The 19003-nt window shown below is 47.9% G+C and overlaps 1 protein-coding gene across 1 annotated transcript in view; it reads left to right on the top strand.

Annotated features, from left to right (window-relative positions):
* LOC135811297 (uncharacterized) overlaps positions 1-19003 on the top strand; it is a 119918-nt gene that overhangs the window by 27883 nt on the left and 73032 nt on the right. Inside the window, exons 8-12 of the mRNA XM_065324513.1 lie at positions 4639-4683; positions 7293-7322; positions 9220-9621; positions 12305-12436; positions 14079-14264. Coding sequence (XP_065180585.1) covers positions 4639-4683; positions 7293-7322; positions 9220-9621; positions 12305-12436; positions 14079-14264 — 795 coding nt within the window. The remainder of the gene's footprint in view (positions 1-4638; positions 4684-7292; positions 7323-9219; positions 9622-12304; positions 12437-14078; positions 14265-19003) is intronic.

Genomic DNA, 19003 nt, shown 5'->3' with positions numbered 1-19003 from the left:
AAAAAAGCGCAGGATCCCTGCAGACCACCAGGCAGACCGTGGCTCACCATGATCAGACGCCCACCCAAACGAACTAGAGAGACCTACATGCCGAAACACAATTATTACAAAACCATACGCTCACAAAAAAATTCAACCTGGATCCGAAACGAGAATCCTACATGAAGTTCACACCTCCCACCAAACCGGAAGCCACCAGCTTTCCGACTGGGTGCACAGTGCATGACCGAGCCTGACAACGCTCTGCACGGAACATGGAGAAACTACTACTACTACTACTTCTAGTACTAGTGAAACGGTAGAAACACGAAACAAAACAATATGGATCGACTACAAACGAGGCAGCACCTCGAGAACGTTCAGGTGGACATCCAAACAAATCACGCGACACAGTCACAATATCGGAGCGGTCCGACGGCAACTCGGTCTCCGTGACAAGCACAAGTGCACAACACAAGACGAGATCAAAGCTACCCATGCTGAATGCACGACGAGCAAGCAAAAAACAAGTTCCAGATTCGAACGCGTGGCACACGAACAGAAGTTTGAAATTTTCATACACACAACCGTACAGTACAGGGTAGTCAGAGCGACACAGGAACAACGAACACAACGGGGCGAACTTACAACGAGCAGCTAGACTACACTACACACTCGAGCACAAGAGAACAAGGTTCCACGGACTTCCTGCCGGGACCAGAGTCACCCAACGCAAAACAATTTGAAAAAATTCGAAATCGAATACAAGTTACGGCAACACATTACGCAGAGTAGACAATTACAACGGCATTCTCACCTGAGTAGGCGCTCTCATGAGAGGCTTGGACGTTCGTGAGACTCAAGTAGCTGGGCCATGGCGAGAACACGAAGAGGAGACGAAAACACAGCTGATATGGAGACGAACTCAGGGTCGTGGATACGATTTGTTGGGCGCCAAATGTCGTCACGGTTTGAGAACCGTGAACGAACTTCCTCTACGCTCCTCGCCACGCCACACAACAAAGGACTAGTGCAAATTGTTAGAGAGCTTTTTCTTCTACTTCGCTTTCAGTAAGGCGACTGGAGAACTCATGGTTATCAGACAACTAACACTGACAACGAACGACTGACGACTGACCTGAGACAAGACAAGACAACAGAATATATTAGATTGAAGGCGTACAACGGGGACAAGACGAGCAAGTGTGTACCACCGGGGACAGAAGACGGTGCAGCCGCATGTACGCAGGAGTCAAAAACAGCGCAGCAGCATGTACCACGACTCAGCAGCATGTACAACAAAGAGACACAAAAGCAGCCACATGTACGACAAAGAGCTACACGTGCAACCGCATGTACTACGAAGAGACACAAGCGCAGCCACATGTACAACATTATGACTCGAAATCCCTGTCCGTTTTGTGCCTTGTCGCACTATCTGACTGTATGATTATTATCTCGTTACCTTGGTGGACTGTTAGTCGCAACTCGTAACTTATAGGTCCTTTCTCTTCACATAATAAGATCCCCTGATGATTGTGACAAGAAAACGTTCTGGACACAAATCTACTTTGGTGGCAATGTTTGTGATATGAGTGTGCGCTTAGTAAAAGTAATATTAAAACTGCACACACACACAGACATTCGAGACAAGGTTTGGCCCAGATTGAGAGTCACAGTGGACGAAATGATTAGGCTTACACCCAGGCAACCACATGGTAGGACGTATGTGCAAGGGGCAGCTAAAGAGGTTTTTAAGCTTATAGGCCATTCACACAACGTGCAAACTCACTTTATCGTACCGTTTCCAGGGATACTTACTCACCTACGATAAACTTGGACACACGCACGCAACTTATTTTTGAACTTGGCCGGAGCCCTTGTGCTCCGAATATACTTTGCGTGTACTGCAAATGCAAGGCTGGAACAAAGGAAAATTCAATATTTAAAATTTCCCGGGATGGATACATTGACGTCTGCAAAGTTTGCCCAGCACCGTGTGGACTGGATCACGGTTAGCCAGTGTTATCTTGGTCACACGCTTGCAAGTGTTTGCAGTTGTGTGAATGGCCTGTTTATTTATTTATTTTTACTTATTTATCGTCTCCACTTCATGGCACATAATAATACGTAGCCAATACAAGAAAGGGAGGGTGAATCCAACCACGGAAAATAGCATTTTAAAATATCAAAAGAAGAAAGGGAAGGGAGGTGTCATCATGTGTCAACAGCACTGCATTACCACATGATAGTTTACAGTTTCTAGAATCGGACTCGAATATTCATTATTGTAAGGAAAATATGCTTCTCTTGTCTCGATGGAGAAAACTCAAAGAACAAAGCAGTGAAGCATGCGGCCAGAAAATCAAGGTACGAGCGTTGCCATGGTGGATCGCCAGCAACGTAGAAAAGAGATAGTGCGGGAAAACAAGAAGGTACAAGGAGAAGACTGTAAACTCAGGTAAATGCGAGAGAGGAGTTGGTGATAATCAAGAATGGAGAAAGGAAGATCAAAGAGAGAGAGAGAGAGTGAGTGTGAGAGAGAGAGAGAGAGAGAGAGAGAGAGAGAGAGAGAGAGAGAGAGAGAGAGAGAGAGAGAGAGAGAGAGAGAGAGAGAGAGAGAGAGAGAGAGAGAGAGAGAGAGAGAGAGAGAGAGAGAGAGAGCTAGAGAACGAGGCTGTCTGGTGATCGTATGCAATATCTCACAGATAGGCATTACTACACTACCGTACCACTTACATGTACGGGTATATTTCCAGTAGCACTGCACTGCACTGCACTGCACTGCACTGCACTACATGAAGCGCCTTCTATACAGCGTAGCCGTAGATCTGCGAAGGTGAAGAGCACAGCTTGAGCGTAGGTGCTAGAGATGTGGCCTTGAAAAATGCCACATGCCGTCATACTCAATCCCTGGTTTTCTACTACATGTACGCTACTAGTAGCCAAGCATGCATGCAGCGAAGCAAACAAAATTGATTGTCAATCTCCAGATTTCACGATGGTTATTATTCCTATTATGCTCTTCCCTCGAAATTAGCAAACAATCCAGTACAGATCGGCTATAGCGTTGGTGTTTGAAATTAGCAAACAATCTAGTACAGATCGGCTATAGCGTTGGTGTTTGAAATTAGCAAACAATCCAGTACGGATCGGCTATAGCGTTGGTGTTTGAAATTAGCAAACAATCCAGTACAGATCGGCTATAGCGTTGGTGTTTGAAATTAGCAAACAATCTAGTACAGATCGGCTATAGCATTGGTGTTTGAAATTAGCAAACAATCCAGTACAGATCGGCTATAGCGTTGGTGTTTGAAATTAGCAAACAATCCAGTACAGATCGGCTATAGCGTTGGTGTTTGAAATTAGCAAACAATCTAGTACAGATCGGCTATAGCATTGGTGTTTGAAATTAGCAAACAATCCAGTACGGATCGGCTATAGCGTTGGTGTTTGAAATTAGCAAACAATACAGTACGGATCGGCTATAGCGTTGGTGTTTGATTTTCGTGAAAATATCACTATAGGCGATATATTTCTATAGGCGATATGCATACTTAGGTATGCCTGACAAATGCGTGTATGGTGTCATTCGAATCAGTGCAGCGTGCAGAAGCGTGCTGTGCATGTGACTGTACAATACGCGCAGTGCAGAGCTACTTTCTGTACTGCGGACACAAAAACTTCGTGACTTTTTGACATGAGTTTTCAAGGAGTTGCTGTCCTCAACAAATGTGTGCTTTTGGAAGAGAAACACTTCAACACATTCAATCGACATAATTATCAACAATATCTACAGGATCGATTAGTGGGAGTAGAGTCTCAGTCTGGGTCGCCATCGCTCGACTCGTCACCGCTGAAACCGTTCCAAGTGGCAGGTCGATCGACGCGTGATGTCGTATGTCACGGAGAAGCTTCTCCGCGTCCCTGATCGTCTTTGCAGTTACCTGAATGCCTTCTCCAACATCTCGGCGGAGACCACGGTAGCACTTCAGCGCTGGAACTCATTACTGCCTCCGATCTCGCTCGAGGATGCCCCGGAACAACAAGCACAGCCAACGCCAAACATTTCGAATTTCCTCCGACGGATATCATAGTCGTACCAGCGCTTCCTTGCTGCCGCGATCAGATCTCGCCATGTACAATGTATAATTTTTTATGATCATCACTATAGCCGATGAAAAATGTATGCAATAAGATCATTTTGACAAAGAAATCGTATCATTATAGCCGATATATTACTATAGCCGATTATTACTATAGCCGATCCGATATGTATAGAAAGTGGTGGTTTACGAAAATGAATTTGAGAATACCATCACTATAAGAGGTATATTACTATAGCCGACAACCCTATAGCCAATCCGCACTGTAATACGCAGCAAACATTAAGCAGTTTACAGTACAAGAGAAACACAATGTAAGCACTCTAACATGGTCAAGATAGCTATCCCAATGCTATGTCAATAACGGGATGGTTTGGGTCCTTAAACAAAACAAAAACAATGACAGTTCCGATGTGACAGGTTGCCTCTTGGCAAAACGTGAGACGCCGGAATTTTTCCGTATTCACAAAGGTCTGCCTGGATGGTCATGTATAGGTGTAGTCATGCACATACTGGTGTGCTTTGTCTCGTTTTCCCTTTTTTGTTAATCCAGGATCCATCGAAAGGGCAGACAGATTTGACGCTCCAGAACTTAAAGGTGAGTAAGTGATGTGGAGTTAAGGGTACCGGAGGGTGTACCCAGTGTGCTGACAGTGCTCAACACCGCGGAGGCAGAGCGTAATACAGAACAGAACAACAAGGACAATCAAGGCTTGTTTGCTGGCAGCAAACAAGCCTTTATTGTCCTTGTTGTTCTGTTCTGGAGTTAAGTGTACGTATCTTTCCATCGCTGGCCTCAAGCGAAGGTCACTGGTTCGATTCATGGTGGTGGCAGTCACTTTTTGAAACAAGGAAAGCGGTGGGGCACAAGTTATGCGTTAGAGAAAAAAAGAGAAAAAAATTTCACAGTTCGCGTGAGACTCGGCTGGAAGCCGAGTTTTCCGCATCCGCCGTGGGAATGCCACCACCCTCTAGGATCAAGGCGCAGATGCAGCGCCGAAACGGTGGGAGGTGAGTAGATCAGAACCATGCGTTAGAGTCCACCAACTAAACCAGGTTTTTGAACAGTCAGACGTGCACCAGACTGACAAGGAGTACTGAGACATTCCACTGCAAGGAAGTGAGCTTGAGCACTGCTTGATAGCGCTAACCAACGGCCTTCCAACTTGGAAAGTTCATGGATATTAGTGATAATTCCAAAGAGTGGAAGGTAAGCGCCATCAAGCCGAACACAAGCTACTAACGCATAACTTGTGCCCCACCGTTTTCCTTTTTTTAAATTTAATATTTCCTTGGATCACCATCTGAGTAATTACTTTTTTCTTCAGACTTTTCCCTTTTCCATTCTCTCAACTTATGAACTTTCCAGAGTGTGCAATAGCCGATGGGTACGTGTTGACTTCTTTTCCGAGCTACCTCATTTCAATCCAATACACTTCACCACCACATTGCGCTCTTGGCCGATCCAAACTCTGCACTCACATCACCATCACCACAGCGAGGACAATTCCGGTATATAGATTTATATTGACAGTGACCCTCCAGACAGCTGTTTCGCTCCTCCTGAGCTCCTCAGCTGTCTGGAGGGTCATTGTCAATATCAATCTATACACCGGAATTGTCCTCGCTGTGGTGATGGTGATGTGAGTGCAGAGTTTGGATCGGCCAAGAGCGCAATGTGGTGGTGTGGTGTATTGGATTCCATAATGGCCGGGTCCTCGCTACTTCTTCTCTACCTCATTTGAGTTGAATTTATCATTCATCAGGGATCGATCAATGCATGGTCGGTCCGTCGGTAAAGGGTTGAGGAGGTTGGAAACAGTTTTGGCCAAAACTATTATTATTCTTTATTATACGCACGTCCGCGTTTACGTCAAAGGTAAGTCCACGTATTCGCATGTGCTAGAAGACAGACAGAGCGGACAGATCTGAGACTGTCAATTGAAACGCTATTACAGAGCAAGTGGTATCTTACGGCAGCTAAGTACACATGGATAGTCGACAGCGACAGGCACTTGTAACACAGAGGTCAGAAGCAAAGGATATAATGCGTTCAGCGGTGGGGATAAGAGGGGGGGGGGGGGAGAATGGATTTAACAAACCGTTATGTACGCGGAAATACCGGGGTTGTCTGGGCTGTAGGACCAGAGCATGAGTCTCTGATGAGGTCATTGTTGGCAGCAATCAGAGCAGAAAGTTGAGCGGAGGAGTTGGCATCGGGCATTGGCTGGCTGTGGGAGCCAGTTCTCGGAAGAGAGGAATCATAATTGGTTCATCCTGCATCTCAGCGGCCCATTGCTCCAAAACAATTGTCCTTGATAGACACCGTCGAAGCCAGCATCAGAGGCATCCGTGAATAGCTCAAGTTCAGGGGGCTTTGACCACTCGACATCATGGAAGAATTATTTGCCTTTCCAGTTTGCAGCAAAGCAGCACCTTATGGCGGGCGGTTTCAACCGTAATTCTAATTAATTTTATGGGAAACTCAGTCAGATTGTGTCGTGCTTGGGCGGTGAATTTTTTAACCCTTTAAGAGCCACAGGAAAATTTCAAAATTCTGCATTTTCGTGTTCCTTGGATCATAGCTTCAGTTCTACTCACTCAATCCTCACAATCTAGGGCTTCCTGGAAAGGTCTCCGCGAGAGGAAGAGAATGAGGTCGATCATGATAGCCAGCACACCGTCCATCCAGCGATAGATCGCAGTGACAGTACGAAAAATGCCCCAAATGCGTCCAATTGCGTCCCGCTCCAGATATTTCATTTTGCTCGATCGTGGAGTTCCAATTTTTTCGCTGTGTACTCTTGACAATATCAACAGTGAAACCCGTGCAAATTCGAGTAAACCAGCGTGACGAAAAGTCTCAAAATTCTCAATACTAAAGTCGCACTGCGCGCTTTTGAAATTGCCGCGATCGCGGCTCAACTTACGAGTGATTTATCTCAGGGACCGTTGCTCGCAGCGCTTCGCGGATTGTTTCTCCCGACAGGTGAGAGTTTTCTCTTCGCCCTGGATATTTCGATCACTGGATTTGAGCGAGATTGGACTGAGTTACGATCTTTTGAAGTTTTGCATTTGAATGCGTCGTTTACGACGCATTCAAGTATGGGGCGGCTCTTAAAGGGTTAAACTCCATATGTGTGGCTTTATGCATGGCTTGCAAAGTCTTGTGCTTTTCCTATGGTTTTGGTTATGTGGTTTGTGCAGATATTCTTGTGAAGCCTCAGCCATGGGATTGTAAGTTAATGTTTGTCACTTTGCCTGTAGGCGGACATTTCCCTCTGGGAAGAGATCCACCCTAGAGTCATCATACACGCCGGCATGTGTGTTCTTGCACATCGTGAATACAATAAGACAATTGAAAAATGACCAAATTCTGCAGTGATCGACCTTCTCTCTCGCTTAGCTATGTAGAATGTGCGTCATCACTGCGCTGGTCGCTATAGCAACGTGGATTATGCGATTGACGATTTGACAAGTTTGGCTTATCATAATTATGCCAGCGAGAGATAGGCCATTCGACCCAATATCAAATTGTCTTTCTTCTGGACCCTACTTGAAGAATTGATGCACTTCCCCATTAAAGGGGAAGTTAAGGCAAAAATTAAAAGTTCACCAGTTGTAGTCTTCGGGGTGCTGAGTCGAATGGTCTTGGCCCGAGAAAGCTGAGACGCTCCCTTCCTACTTGAATCCCAATCGAACTCGCGCACTTCCACCGAAACTGGGTGATTGCGCCCTACTAGATGGGGATTTGTATGCAAAATGTCACTAAAAGCGCCATTTCGTTCTTATAAAAGCACGGATGACCGCGATTGGCCCATATGTTGTAGTCTTTTGGACGCTGTGTCGACTGGTTTTAGTCGGAAAAGGCTGCGATGCAGCGTTCCTCCTTTATTCCCAATCGAACATGGTTGAACAAGCGGTCACGTGCTCGTGCGTACACCAGTCACCTGGTCACCGTGCCTGCAGGGTACAACTTACTAGTCTGTTTGACCTTTTTTGGGTGCAGTCCTGTCACTCGAGTTGAACTCGAGTTGAACCTTGGTGTGAAAGTTGTCGCCTGCTGGCGTGGTGACCAGGTGATTTTGGCACCCAGGAGCACGTGACCACTTGTTCAACCATGTTCGATTGGGAATAAAGGAGGAACGCTGCATCGCAGCCTTTTCGGACCAAAACCAGTCGACTCAGCGTCCAAAAGACTACAACATATGGGCCAATCGCGGTCATCCGTGCTTTTATAAGAACGAAATGGCGCTTTTAGTGACATTTTGCATACAAATCCCCATCTAGTAGGGCGCAGTCACCTAGTTTCGGTGGAAGTGCGCGAGTTCGATTGGGATTCAAGTAGGAAGGGAGTGTCTCAGCTTTCTCCGACCAAGACCTTTCGACTCAGCACCCCGAAGACTACAACTGGTGAAATTTTAATTTTTGCCTTAACTTCCCCTTTAAGTGTTCGCTAACATTAGTGATCTTACAGTACTGATGTAGGCTGAATAGTGAATATACGGATACACAATTGAAGCGCCTGGGTCTGTCTCTATACTACTAACTGATATATGGTGTGTTGTGAGCTGCCTTTGGAGTGAAAAACCTGTCAGCACCCTCCGTGTGGCCTGGTCCCATAGCTCAGATGGTAAGAGCATTTGCTCGTGACAAGTAAGGCCTAGGCTCGAGTCCTTGTGGGGTTGGCATTATATTTCTCTTTCCAGGCAGTTCACTTCTCCGACAGTTTATATGCTAAAACACGAAAAAAGTAAGATCAGTGGTAATCAGTTTAGTCATGCTCATGTTGGGTGGTCCGCCTATCCAGCATTGAATTGTCTGTATGTATGTGTGTCTGTTTGTGTCTGTCTATGTCGGTTTGTGTGCGTGTGTGCGTGCGTGCGTGCGTGCGTGGTGTGTGTGTGTGTGCGTGTGCGTGTATGTGGGTGGATATGTGGGTGGGTGGGTATGTGGGTGAGTGTATGTGCATGTGGGCGTTGGTGTGGTGGTGCATGTGGGAGTATGTGGGTGTGGGTGTGGGTGTGGGTGTGTGTGGGTGGGTGGGTGTGTGTGTGTGGGTGTGTGTGGGTGTGGGTGTATGTGGGTGTGTGGGTGTATGGGTTGGTATACATATGTCTGCTTGCCTGTGTAGTTACACAGAGGATGGAGGGCGGTGCCGGCAAATCAGGAGCTGCCTTCCTGGATGCTCGAAGTTTACTGAAATTCAACAGCTCGTTCAATGCAACGCTTTGCTCTGTCAGCGATGTGTCACGTTACGTGTTCTCCCATACGCTCATTATGAATCGCATTGATTGGTACCCAGTCAAGTTGAACAGCACATCTACGGCTTTTGCTGGCTACAGACTTCGCCTGAACTACAATGACTCAGCTGTAATAGGTAGCTGGTTTCAGGCAAACGGACGGTGCTGGGGGACGAACCTGTGCGTTATTGACTGTGAGTTTGGAAGCAACCTGCACACAGCTCCCCATTCACAGGCGGCATTTGCCACGGTGCTGAAGACACCACCGCAATCATCAATTGCTCCGACTGAAGGTGAGACAAAAAGGGCAGAAGGCACAGCCAGGCTCTAGCATGTGACTAGTACCTGTGTTTGGCAAACCCTTGCCACTCTGCATAGAGGACGAGTGGTCGAACACACCTTGTATTTCTCTACAGATCCAGACCCAAGCCTGCAAGACTATACCCACCGGTGTTTCCCCATAGAGCACTGTCGGGTGCCGAAGACCAGAGAGCCGGAGTACAAACAGGTTGGGATTTCAAAAGAGCAGCATACCAATGTATGCACGGGGACTCAACTGTGCGTAGACTGTAGTACACGAAAATAGGAACGGCATAGGCCAGGAGGCTGACCCCCCCCCCCCCCCCCCCCCGTTCTTCAGCACCCGACAATACTGTAAGGCCTTCCATACCACTCAAATCAGTTTATACTACTAGGATCAAAATATCCAAACACAGGTAGTCATCAGGAATGGCACCATTGAAGCAGAGTGGCAAAACAATGCGCTGGGTCGGATGTCAAATTGATGAGGCACCGAGTTTGGTGGGTAATGGGTAACATGATATTCGTACAGTGTTCAGATGACGAGAGAGCTTGGAAGCTCAGGGCCCTGCGCTATGCTTTTATGCTTTTTTTGCCTAGCTCATCGTACATGTTATAAGAACTGATGGGAATGTCTTTTTCGTTGATTGGCCACATCACTGTATTGCAAAAACGTTTCAATCGGTTTGCTTATGAGTTAGGCAAAAGTATTTGCAGAATTTATTGCGGATTGTTATTTCTCTAATAATCATCTACTTTTGTTTTGCTCCTTCTTTTCTTTTTATCTCCTTATATTGTAAATCAACAAATTTTGGCCGATGAGAAATAGAAACCTCTCTATTAGAGAGGTTAAGATGCACGTTATTTCCGACGTGACGCGCAGTTTCACGTCAAATTTGAAATCGATCGGTATTTTTGCTCTCACATGCATCCATTGCTCAATCATGCATCATTTGCCTATATAACAAACGTTGGCCTGCGATTTACTTTGGCCGGTTGGTACCAAGCGGCGAAATCAGCGAAATTAAATCGCCAGCGAACATTAGTTGATTTTAATACAGTGATCGGATTTTCTGGCCTTTTTGTAGTAATACATGTGCATTGACCTGTTGAGCCAATGACGACGCCGAATGCATGGTTGCCTGTGGAGCACATCACATAACTTTACAGTCTCCTAAAATACGTATCCTGTCCGACGGCAAAAGAAGCTGCAGATTTAGTTTTTCTGCGCGTCGACGGGATGTCTGCGACGCGAAAGTTCAGCTCGCGTTATTTGGCTCGCACGTCGAAAAATCAACGCGAGTGACCTGCTGCTCACGTCGAAATTTGGACATTACATAAATTTACAGTCTCCTATATAAAACGTATCCTGTTCGACGGCAAAAGAGGCTGCAGATTTAGTTTTTCTGCGCGTCGACGGGATGTCTGTCCTGACGTTTACTGGAACCGGCGCTGACTCTGCCGATCACGGACGTTCTGGACTCGACGAGATGTCTGTCCTGACGTTTCCTGGGATCGGCTTAGACTCAGCCGATCACGGGCGTCCTGGACTCAAAGGGATGTCTGTCCTGACGTTGCCTGGTACCGCCGGACTCTACCGATCACGGGCGTTCTGGAGTCGACGGGATCTCTCTTCCGACGTTTCCTGTGACCGGCACTGAATCGCTCGTTCACGCTTATTTTGGAGACGACGGGATCTCTCTTCCAAAGTATGTTTATGCTGACGCATCCTATCACCTAATCGGCATCTATTCTAATTTAATTTCCTCTTCGTCTCCCTATTTCTTTCCAAATCTCCCTCTACATCAGGGAGTCGTATACATAATACGACGAATATTGGTACGGTACGGGACAGATACAGGAGCCCGCAAATATTGTGGACAGCTGTTATGTACAATCCTGTAGAGCCTTTGTAGTCACAGATACGGGACAGATACGGGACAGATACGGGATAGCTCCAGCCGTGACACAAACAAACAAACAAACAAACACCAAATTAAAGCTGTGTGGACCCTGGCTAGCGCCAGACGTTACTGAAGTAACGTCTTCTGCATAGCTACGGGAATTAAATAATATTGTTGCTTGCCAGACTCAGTCAGGTAGTAACACATTGTCGATGGGTCATAGGCTGTCGGGACTTTACCCAGTGTAGGCCAGAACCTTTCAGGTAGTAACACTGTCGATGGGTCATTGACTCATAGGCTGTCAGGACTTTATGTTCAGATGATTAAATAATATTGTTGCTTGCCAGACTCAGTCAGGTAGTAACACATTGTCGATGGGTCATAGGCTGTCGGGACTTTACCCAGTGTAGGCCAGAACCTTTCAGGTAGTAACACTGTCGATGGGTCATTGACTCATAGGCTGTCAGGACTTTACCCTATGCAGGCCAGAACCAGTCGGGTAGTAACACATTGAATGGGTCATAGGCTGTCGGGACTTTACATTATGCAGGCCAGAACCATTGAAGGCAAATCTGACACAACTATGGCACATACTTGAAAACCAATGTCGAACCTCTTGGGGGGGGGGGGGGGGTTGGTTGCACGGGCCCCTTTACCCCCCCCCCCCCCCCACGGACTTTGCGTCCGGACAATGCTTCTTAAAAGCATACCAAACCCCTTCACATCTGCTGCTAATAGTTGACGTGTCCTCTCTACATTCATGTTAACACAGCTGTCGACGACTGCAGATACAGGTCCAGCTTCTGCCAATCAGAGAAAACTGTGTGCCTTGGTAATGAAACAACTTTCTACACCTGCCAGTGTAAACCGGACACGAAGAAAAGTGCCACAGGAGAGTGCCTCGGTGAGTCTTAGCTCGTTTTCTGGCAAATTACCAGCTACATGTATAGCGTAGAGTGCATATTCTGTCCATGTGTAATGCAATCATTGGTTATCTTGGCCTGTGTCTATGCGTGTTGTAGTGAGGTGTATTGCTGGTGCATGTGTTTGTCGAGATTGTATGCCTGTCCGTCTGTATGTGCATGCATAAATGTACTCAATCTGCGAACAGAACTGTCTCGTCCTTTGTGGACTCGCCTGCGCGGCACAGAGAAAATGAGGCCGAACCTGATAGCGATGAAAAATATCATTTCCAAAAGCTTGGAATCTGGCTTTGGAAATTATTTTCATTCCATTCAGGTTCGGCCTCATTTTCTCTGTGCTGCGCTGACGAGTATGGCTTGGTTCACATATTGTTTGTACACACCGGGAGCCACCGGCGGTAGGCTTCTTTCAATCTCTTCCGGAGCATTGTGGTGATGTGAACCAGTGAAGTCGTAACAAAAGCATCCGGTTAATAATCGCAAGGGGTTGCCGCCGGCAAAGTTGGGCAGTGCCCAGCTCTTACAATCTGACCGGCACCGATCCTGTACAACTTTGACCAAAAGTGGTTTGTGAACCGTTCACGCCGGAGATCGCCGGTGCCGGGACCCAGACGTTGTCAAAATTTCAAACCAAGACTCGTCCTAAATTTTCCTATATTGAAGCTAAAGATTAGGTCCGTTCGCCATTCTTGTAGTAGCTTCTAGGTGGCCAATTAAGTCAGCATACCAACCCATCCATCCTGGATGATCTGCTTGACTGTTGTGCAACTTATGAGACAAATACAATTGAAACCAATAAAAAATTCAAGTGTACATTGGCAAGGTCTAGTGACTTCATCAACGTTTGCATGCATAATTTTGACACCATCGCTTACTAGACTGCAACAAACTGGGTGTAGAAGCAGTTTCATGATCTGCAGTAAAAGGTAACACCGAGTGGCCATCGCCGACAGACCTTGAACTACTAAAGAAAGAAAGAATTCAAGCTCCTGTTGGCAATCCTGTTGTTCGTAATCTGTGTATGTTTGCATGTGTTCGCACATACATTGTGTTCGCACATGCATTGTGTTCGCACATGCATTGTGTTCGCACATGCATTGTGTTCGCACATGCATTGTGTTCGCACATGCATTGTGTTCGCACATGCATTGTGTTCGCACATGCATTGTGTTCGCACATGCATTGTGTTCGCACATGCATTGTGTTCGCACATGCATTTGTATTGGGGGAGGGGGGGGGGGGGAGATTCATATGAGTAATTCCATGTAGCCCCGCCATCTGAGCGACTAATTCCAAATTTCCCCTGAATGGTACGTAGTCATAAAAGCAATGCAGTCTGCAGTCCCAATTCCCACCGTTTTTGCTCCCAACATTGGATGGCACTGTTGTTCCCGGCAACATGACTTGACACACAGAACTGATTGCTGCCCTAGTGTACCTGATTCTACACCTGCGATTAACCAGGTTTCTGACTCCTATTGCCAATGGCATCACCACTGTTGAATAGTGGTGATAGTGACGCTAAGGTTTATTAATATCCTTCATTTTAAAGCGATGAGCCATGTAACTTGGCACTGTCATCATGCTGGTATTTCTCCTTTCAACCTGTCAAATTACATGCAGATGTCACATGTTCTGACCCTGGTGTACCTGCACATGGCACAAGGTCTCCTTCATTGACTACCACATCGTTTCTGTACGGGAACAATGTTAGCTATCAATGTACTGAGGGCTTTTCTTTGAATGGTCCTGAAACTATCCAGTGCAATGGGACTGGTCACTGGTCTGCTCCCGTACCCACGTGCAACAGTAAGTCTTCAACTACATGTACATGTTGAGTGTAGATTTGTGAAAAATGGCGGGATGATTGCTACCATTTAACTTGTTTCTGAACTAAACTCAGCTGTCATAGCGTGTGAATTAGGTCCACCCAGGGATAAAGGGAGCCAACTTTAACCCTTTATGTACTGATTTCCAGCACAGAATGAAGCAGAATTTGAATTTTCAGCACAATTGTCACCTTCAACAGGCTATAACTTTGGCCTCCTTCGCTCCATTTCCACAGTCTTCGGCTCTTTGGAAAGCTTCTGGCTAGAGCAACGCCAGGATACCAGAATCCATCAACTAGCTTCTACAAATCAGGCGCAGGAACACATCAAAGTCGTCTCCAAGCCCAAGATACGAGCAAATTTCCCCATCAACGCCATTCCACTCTTCTCTATCGCAGAACGCTCAAATCTTTTCGAGGCGATTCAAACTTCAGCTAACTACGTTATTATCATGTGCTGAGTTGGTCAAAGAGCACACGAAAAGGGATTTTCCCCTAAAATGGCGAAGTGATCGATAAAAAAAATTGAATTTGCCGAGACAAGAATACGGCACGCGATATCTCTGGATTCGTACATCGTAGCTCTTCGGCGATTGTTGCATTGGAAAGCGTAGAGTGTTTCCGCTACCAAATAGACCATTCGATTGTTGAATTAAGACAAGAAATGATGGAGTTACGAAGGTTTTACGGATCGATCATGAATCGATCATATGTGATCGATTCGGGTACACACCGTACATAAAGGGTTAAGGGAGATCAGTAATTTGGTCATGTCCGATGACGTGTGGTCGCTGTATTCAATCTGTCACTAAACCCGATCTTCACATTTAGTACTTCCTCCGGAAACAAAAACTTTGTGACTCTTTGACATGACTTTCAAGGAGTTACTGTGCTCAACAAAAGTGTTCTTTTGGACGAGAAACACTTCAACACATTCCATCGACATATCTACAATACCTACAGGATCAATTAGTGGGAGTAGAGTCTCAGTCTGGGTCGCCACCGCTCGACTCATCACCGCTGAAACCGTTCCAAGTGGCAGGTCGATCGACGCGATGTCGTATGTCACGGAGAAGCTTCTCCGCGTCCCTGATCGTCTTCGCTGTTACCTGAATGCCTTCTCCAACATCTCTGCGGAGACCACGGTAGCGCTGCCGCGCTGGTACTCATTACCGCCTCCGCTCTCGCTCGAGGATGCCCCGGAACAACAAACACAGGCAATGCCAAACATTTCAAATTTCCTCCGAGGGATATCATAGTCATACCAGCACTTCCCGACTGCCGCGATCAGATCTCGCGTTCTCCTTTGCGACTGTTGCTGCATGACAGCACTGACTCACGGCACCCTTTTCGTTTGTGCTTTGCCCGATTGGGCACCCACTGTAAAGAGCACGATACAACACTTTTCCATACATGTCCGACTCACTTTGCACACTATTTTTCCTATAATCACACACCTCCCGAGAACAGGGACAGATTAATAAAGAACACCTTCTAACCAACAAGAGAATTAGGAGCTTGTGTCTGTGACGAGGGTTGTGCCACGGGGCACTAGGATCTCACGAAAACATTGGTCCTTCGAGCCGGATTCTCTGCGGAGAGGGTCCGGCATCGCCATACTCGAACCAACCAGAGAGCTGAGGAGCGTCGCGGATCGACGCCACAGCGAACCTATGTACACCACACGGAGTGGCCGTCTGTCTCGTGCACCGACGCGATTCGGAGACGACGACAACGCAGCAGCAGCAGCGGCAGCCCAGGACGACGCCGGCAAGTCAACGCAAATGGCTGACATCGTCAAGACGGAACAAGAGGCTGAGCTAAGTGAAATCACTCGAGGTGGAGCTGGAGAAAGCACCAACCAGTTAGATCCTGGTCTCCACACACCAAATAGTTATATGCCTGTTTGTTCTGCTGTTCGGAATACTAATGTTAGTAGTTCCACGAACGAGTTTGTTCATGAAAGTCATGAAATTGAAAACAATTTTGAAACATGTAATGCTTCCTCTACAAGTAGGCCGTTTTCATATTCGCACACACGCACCTCCACACAAATGCATGCAAACAATGATCCCGTACACGCACCACATCATGTTGCTGTAGATTTAGCACCTCACCAGCCGTACGCTGGCCAGTCCTTTTTAGGTTCCGATTTGCATGACACTCACACGCGCTCTGTGACCCCGGCTGTTCCTTTTTTGCCTCATGCACACCAAAAGCGTGTCCAGTACACAAACGACGCGCAGATCGGCGAAAATGCAGGCCTTGCTGCAGCCAGCGCAGGGTACCAAAACGGGAGCAGGTCGATGAGCGCTCGTTCACTCACCACTTCATCAGCAACGTCTTGCAGCAGCCGGCGCTCGCTCCGCTCAATCGACGAACTCGACGCGGAAGCGGAACGTATCGCCGCGGAGGAGCTTGCGGAAGTAGAACGAAAGCTGATCCGCAAGAAGCTAGAACTCCAGAAGAAGTTGAACAGAAACCGGTCAAGCGGCAGCAGTAATGCCAGCGTCCGATCAAGTTCGTCCCGTCGATCACGGGAGACCGGCAACGGATCCGAGCTGACATGCGCGGATCGCATTAGCCTAGCTGAGCGCGCATAGCGCGCCGAGCGCGCGGAGAGAAACATGGGAGCAGCGCTTGAGGAAGCCAATGGTCAAATCCAGGACCTGTTACTGGACCACCAAGTCCAAGGTGAGCGGGATTCAGGGAACGAGCCCAATGGCACACGTCCTACCCCTACAAGTGCAAGGCAGTCACACCCCATGAATAGAGAGGTTTCGCTTCACGTTGTTCTGCACTACACCGTGAAATTTCACGTCGGTGTGGCAAATTTTGGCGTCGAAACTCCCGTTCATGACGTGAGCTGAGGTCAACTCACGTTCGACGTGACGCGAGTTTTTGCAAATTTAGCCTTGCTATCAGGTTGGGATTATTGACTCGATTTGTCGATTTTGCCTAAACTAGCTATAAATAATATTTGTGCGACTTTGGCCTCACCAAAAATCACTTTTTTCACTTTTTGAAGTTTTCGCCCCCAGTTTTCGCTCCTGTCGTCAGCGAAACGACGTGCTTCACAAGCAACGTGAAACGAAAGCTCTTTCTGAGCTCGCGTCGACGCAAAAAATTGACGTTCACGTAAGAGCACAAATCACGCGGGTCGAAACCTCTCTAATCTCACCACCCACCATTTCATGGCAAGGCAGTCCACTGCCAAGGACTTGCCTCAGTTCTCTGGACATGCTGACGAGTGGCCAGCATTCATCTTCGCCCTGGAGCACACGACCAGAGAGTGCGGATTCTCGAACGGGGAGAACCTTGGACGACTGCAAAAGGCGCTGCGCGGAAAGGCAAAGGAAGCTGTACAGGGGATGATGACTCTCCCCGACAATGTAGGGGAGGTCATCTCCATCTTGAGGATGAGGTTCGGCCGCCCGGACCAGATTGTCCAGAATCTCATTCTGAAGACGAAATCACAGAGAGGCATGAAGTCGGAGGAGGCCATCGAGGTACTGATTGAAATCAGCGCCCTGTGCCGCAACCTTGTGGCCACTATGCGAAGCACAAAGTGCACCGGCCATCTCTACAACCCTCAATTGGTCAAGGAGCTAGTTGGCAAGCTGTCTGGGGGGCTTCGGATCCAGTGGGGAGAGTACGTGCTTAAAACCGGCACAGACCCGCACCTGGACACCTTCTCTGCCTGGCTTCAACAGAGGGCCAAGGCTGCATGCCTAGTCGCTCAGCCGAGCCCATGTGACGTCACTCATGCCACTCCACGCACAGGCCAAACGTTCACAGTCGTGGAGGCCACCGCCGGTAAGCCACATTGCCTATTCTGCAGCAAAGCTGGGCACACCACAAGTAGCTGCCGTCAGCTAGCCGCGGAGCCACTTAACGCCCGTCGGCAGTTCGTTAGTGACAGACGGCTGTGCTTCCGCTGCCTTGGCGAAGGCCACCTGGCGAGGGTATGCGAGGAGAAGGCCTGCTCGTGTGGCAAACCCCACCATCCGCTACTACACCGCGATGGCCGCGGAAGTGTAGCACCGCTAGGACGCATGTCAGAGACGACATACACCTCGGCAACCCACGTGTCGGAACACAGTGGAAGGGTGCTGCTGAGGGTGATTCCGGTCACGGTACGAAACGGAGACACAGCGGCTGATACATACGCACTCCTGGATGAAGGCTCAACAGTGTCCTTGATTGAAAGCGAACTGGCGGAGGAACTTGGACTTGCAGGACCAACGCGGCCCCTGAGGCTGTCATGGACGGATGGCAAGCAGCACCAGGAGTCCAGCTCCAAGGTAGTAACATTCAGCATAGCTGGCAGGCAGAGACAGGACAGCTTCACCTTGACAAACGTCCACACTCATGCCAAGTTCAACCTGCCAACACAATCAATCAACCCTCAACGGCTGAAAAACTGCCCCCACCTGGAGGGACTTGAACTACCAACGCTGTCTTGTGCCAAGCCCAGACTCCTAATCGGACAGGATAATTACAGCCTGATCGCACCACGGGTGATCGCGGAGGGCCCTCCAAACGCACCCGTAGCTACACAGACCAAGCTAGGGTGGGTTGTTCATGGCAAAACGATCGCCGACCGCTGCAGAATCGATGAAGGCGTGGTCCTCTCCACCTGGGGTCTCGACAGCGACCTCCATGACCTGGTCCAGCAGTCGTTCGCCCTAGACTCCCTCGGGGTCAAGCCTGCGAAAAT

This window comes from Sycon ciliatum, chromosome 3, assembly GCF_964019385.1.
Source record: "Sycon ciliatum chromosome 3, ocSycCili1.1, whole genome shotgun sequence".
NCBI lineage: Eukaryota > Metazoa > Porifera > Calcarea > Leucosolenida > Sycettidae > Sycon > Sycon ciliatum.
This window is presented reverse-complemented; position numbering and strand designations above follow the sequence as displayed.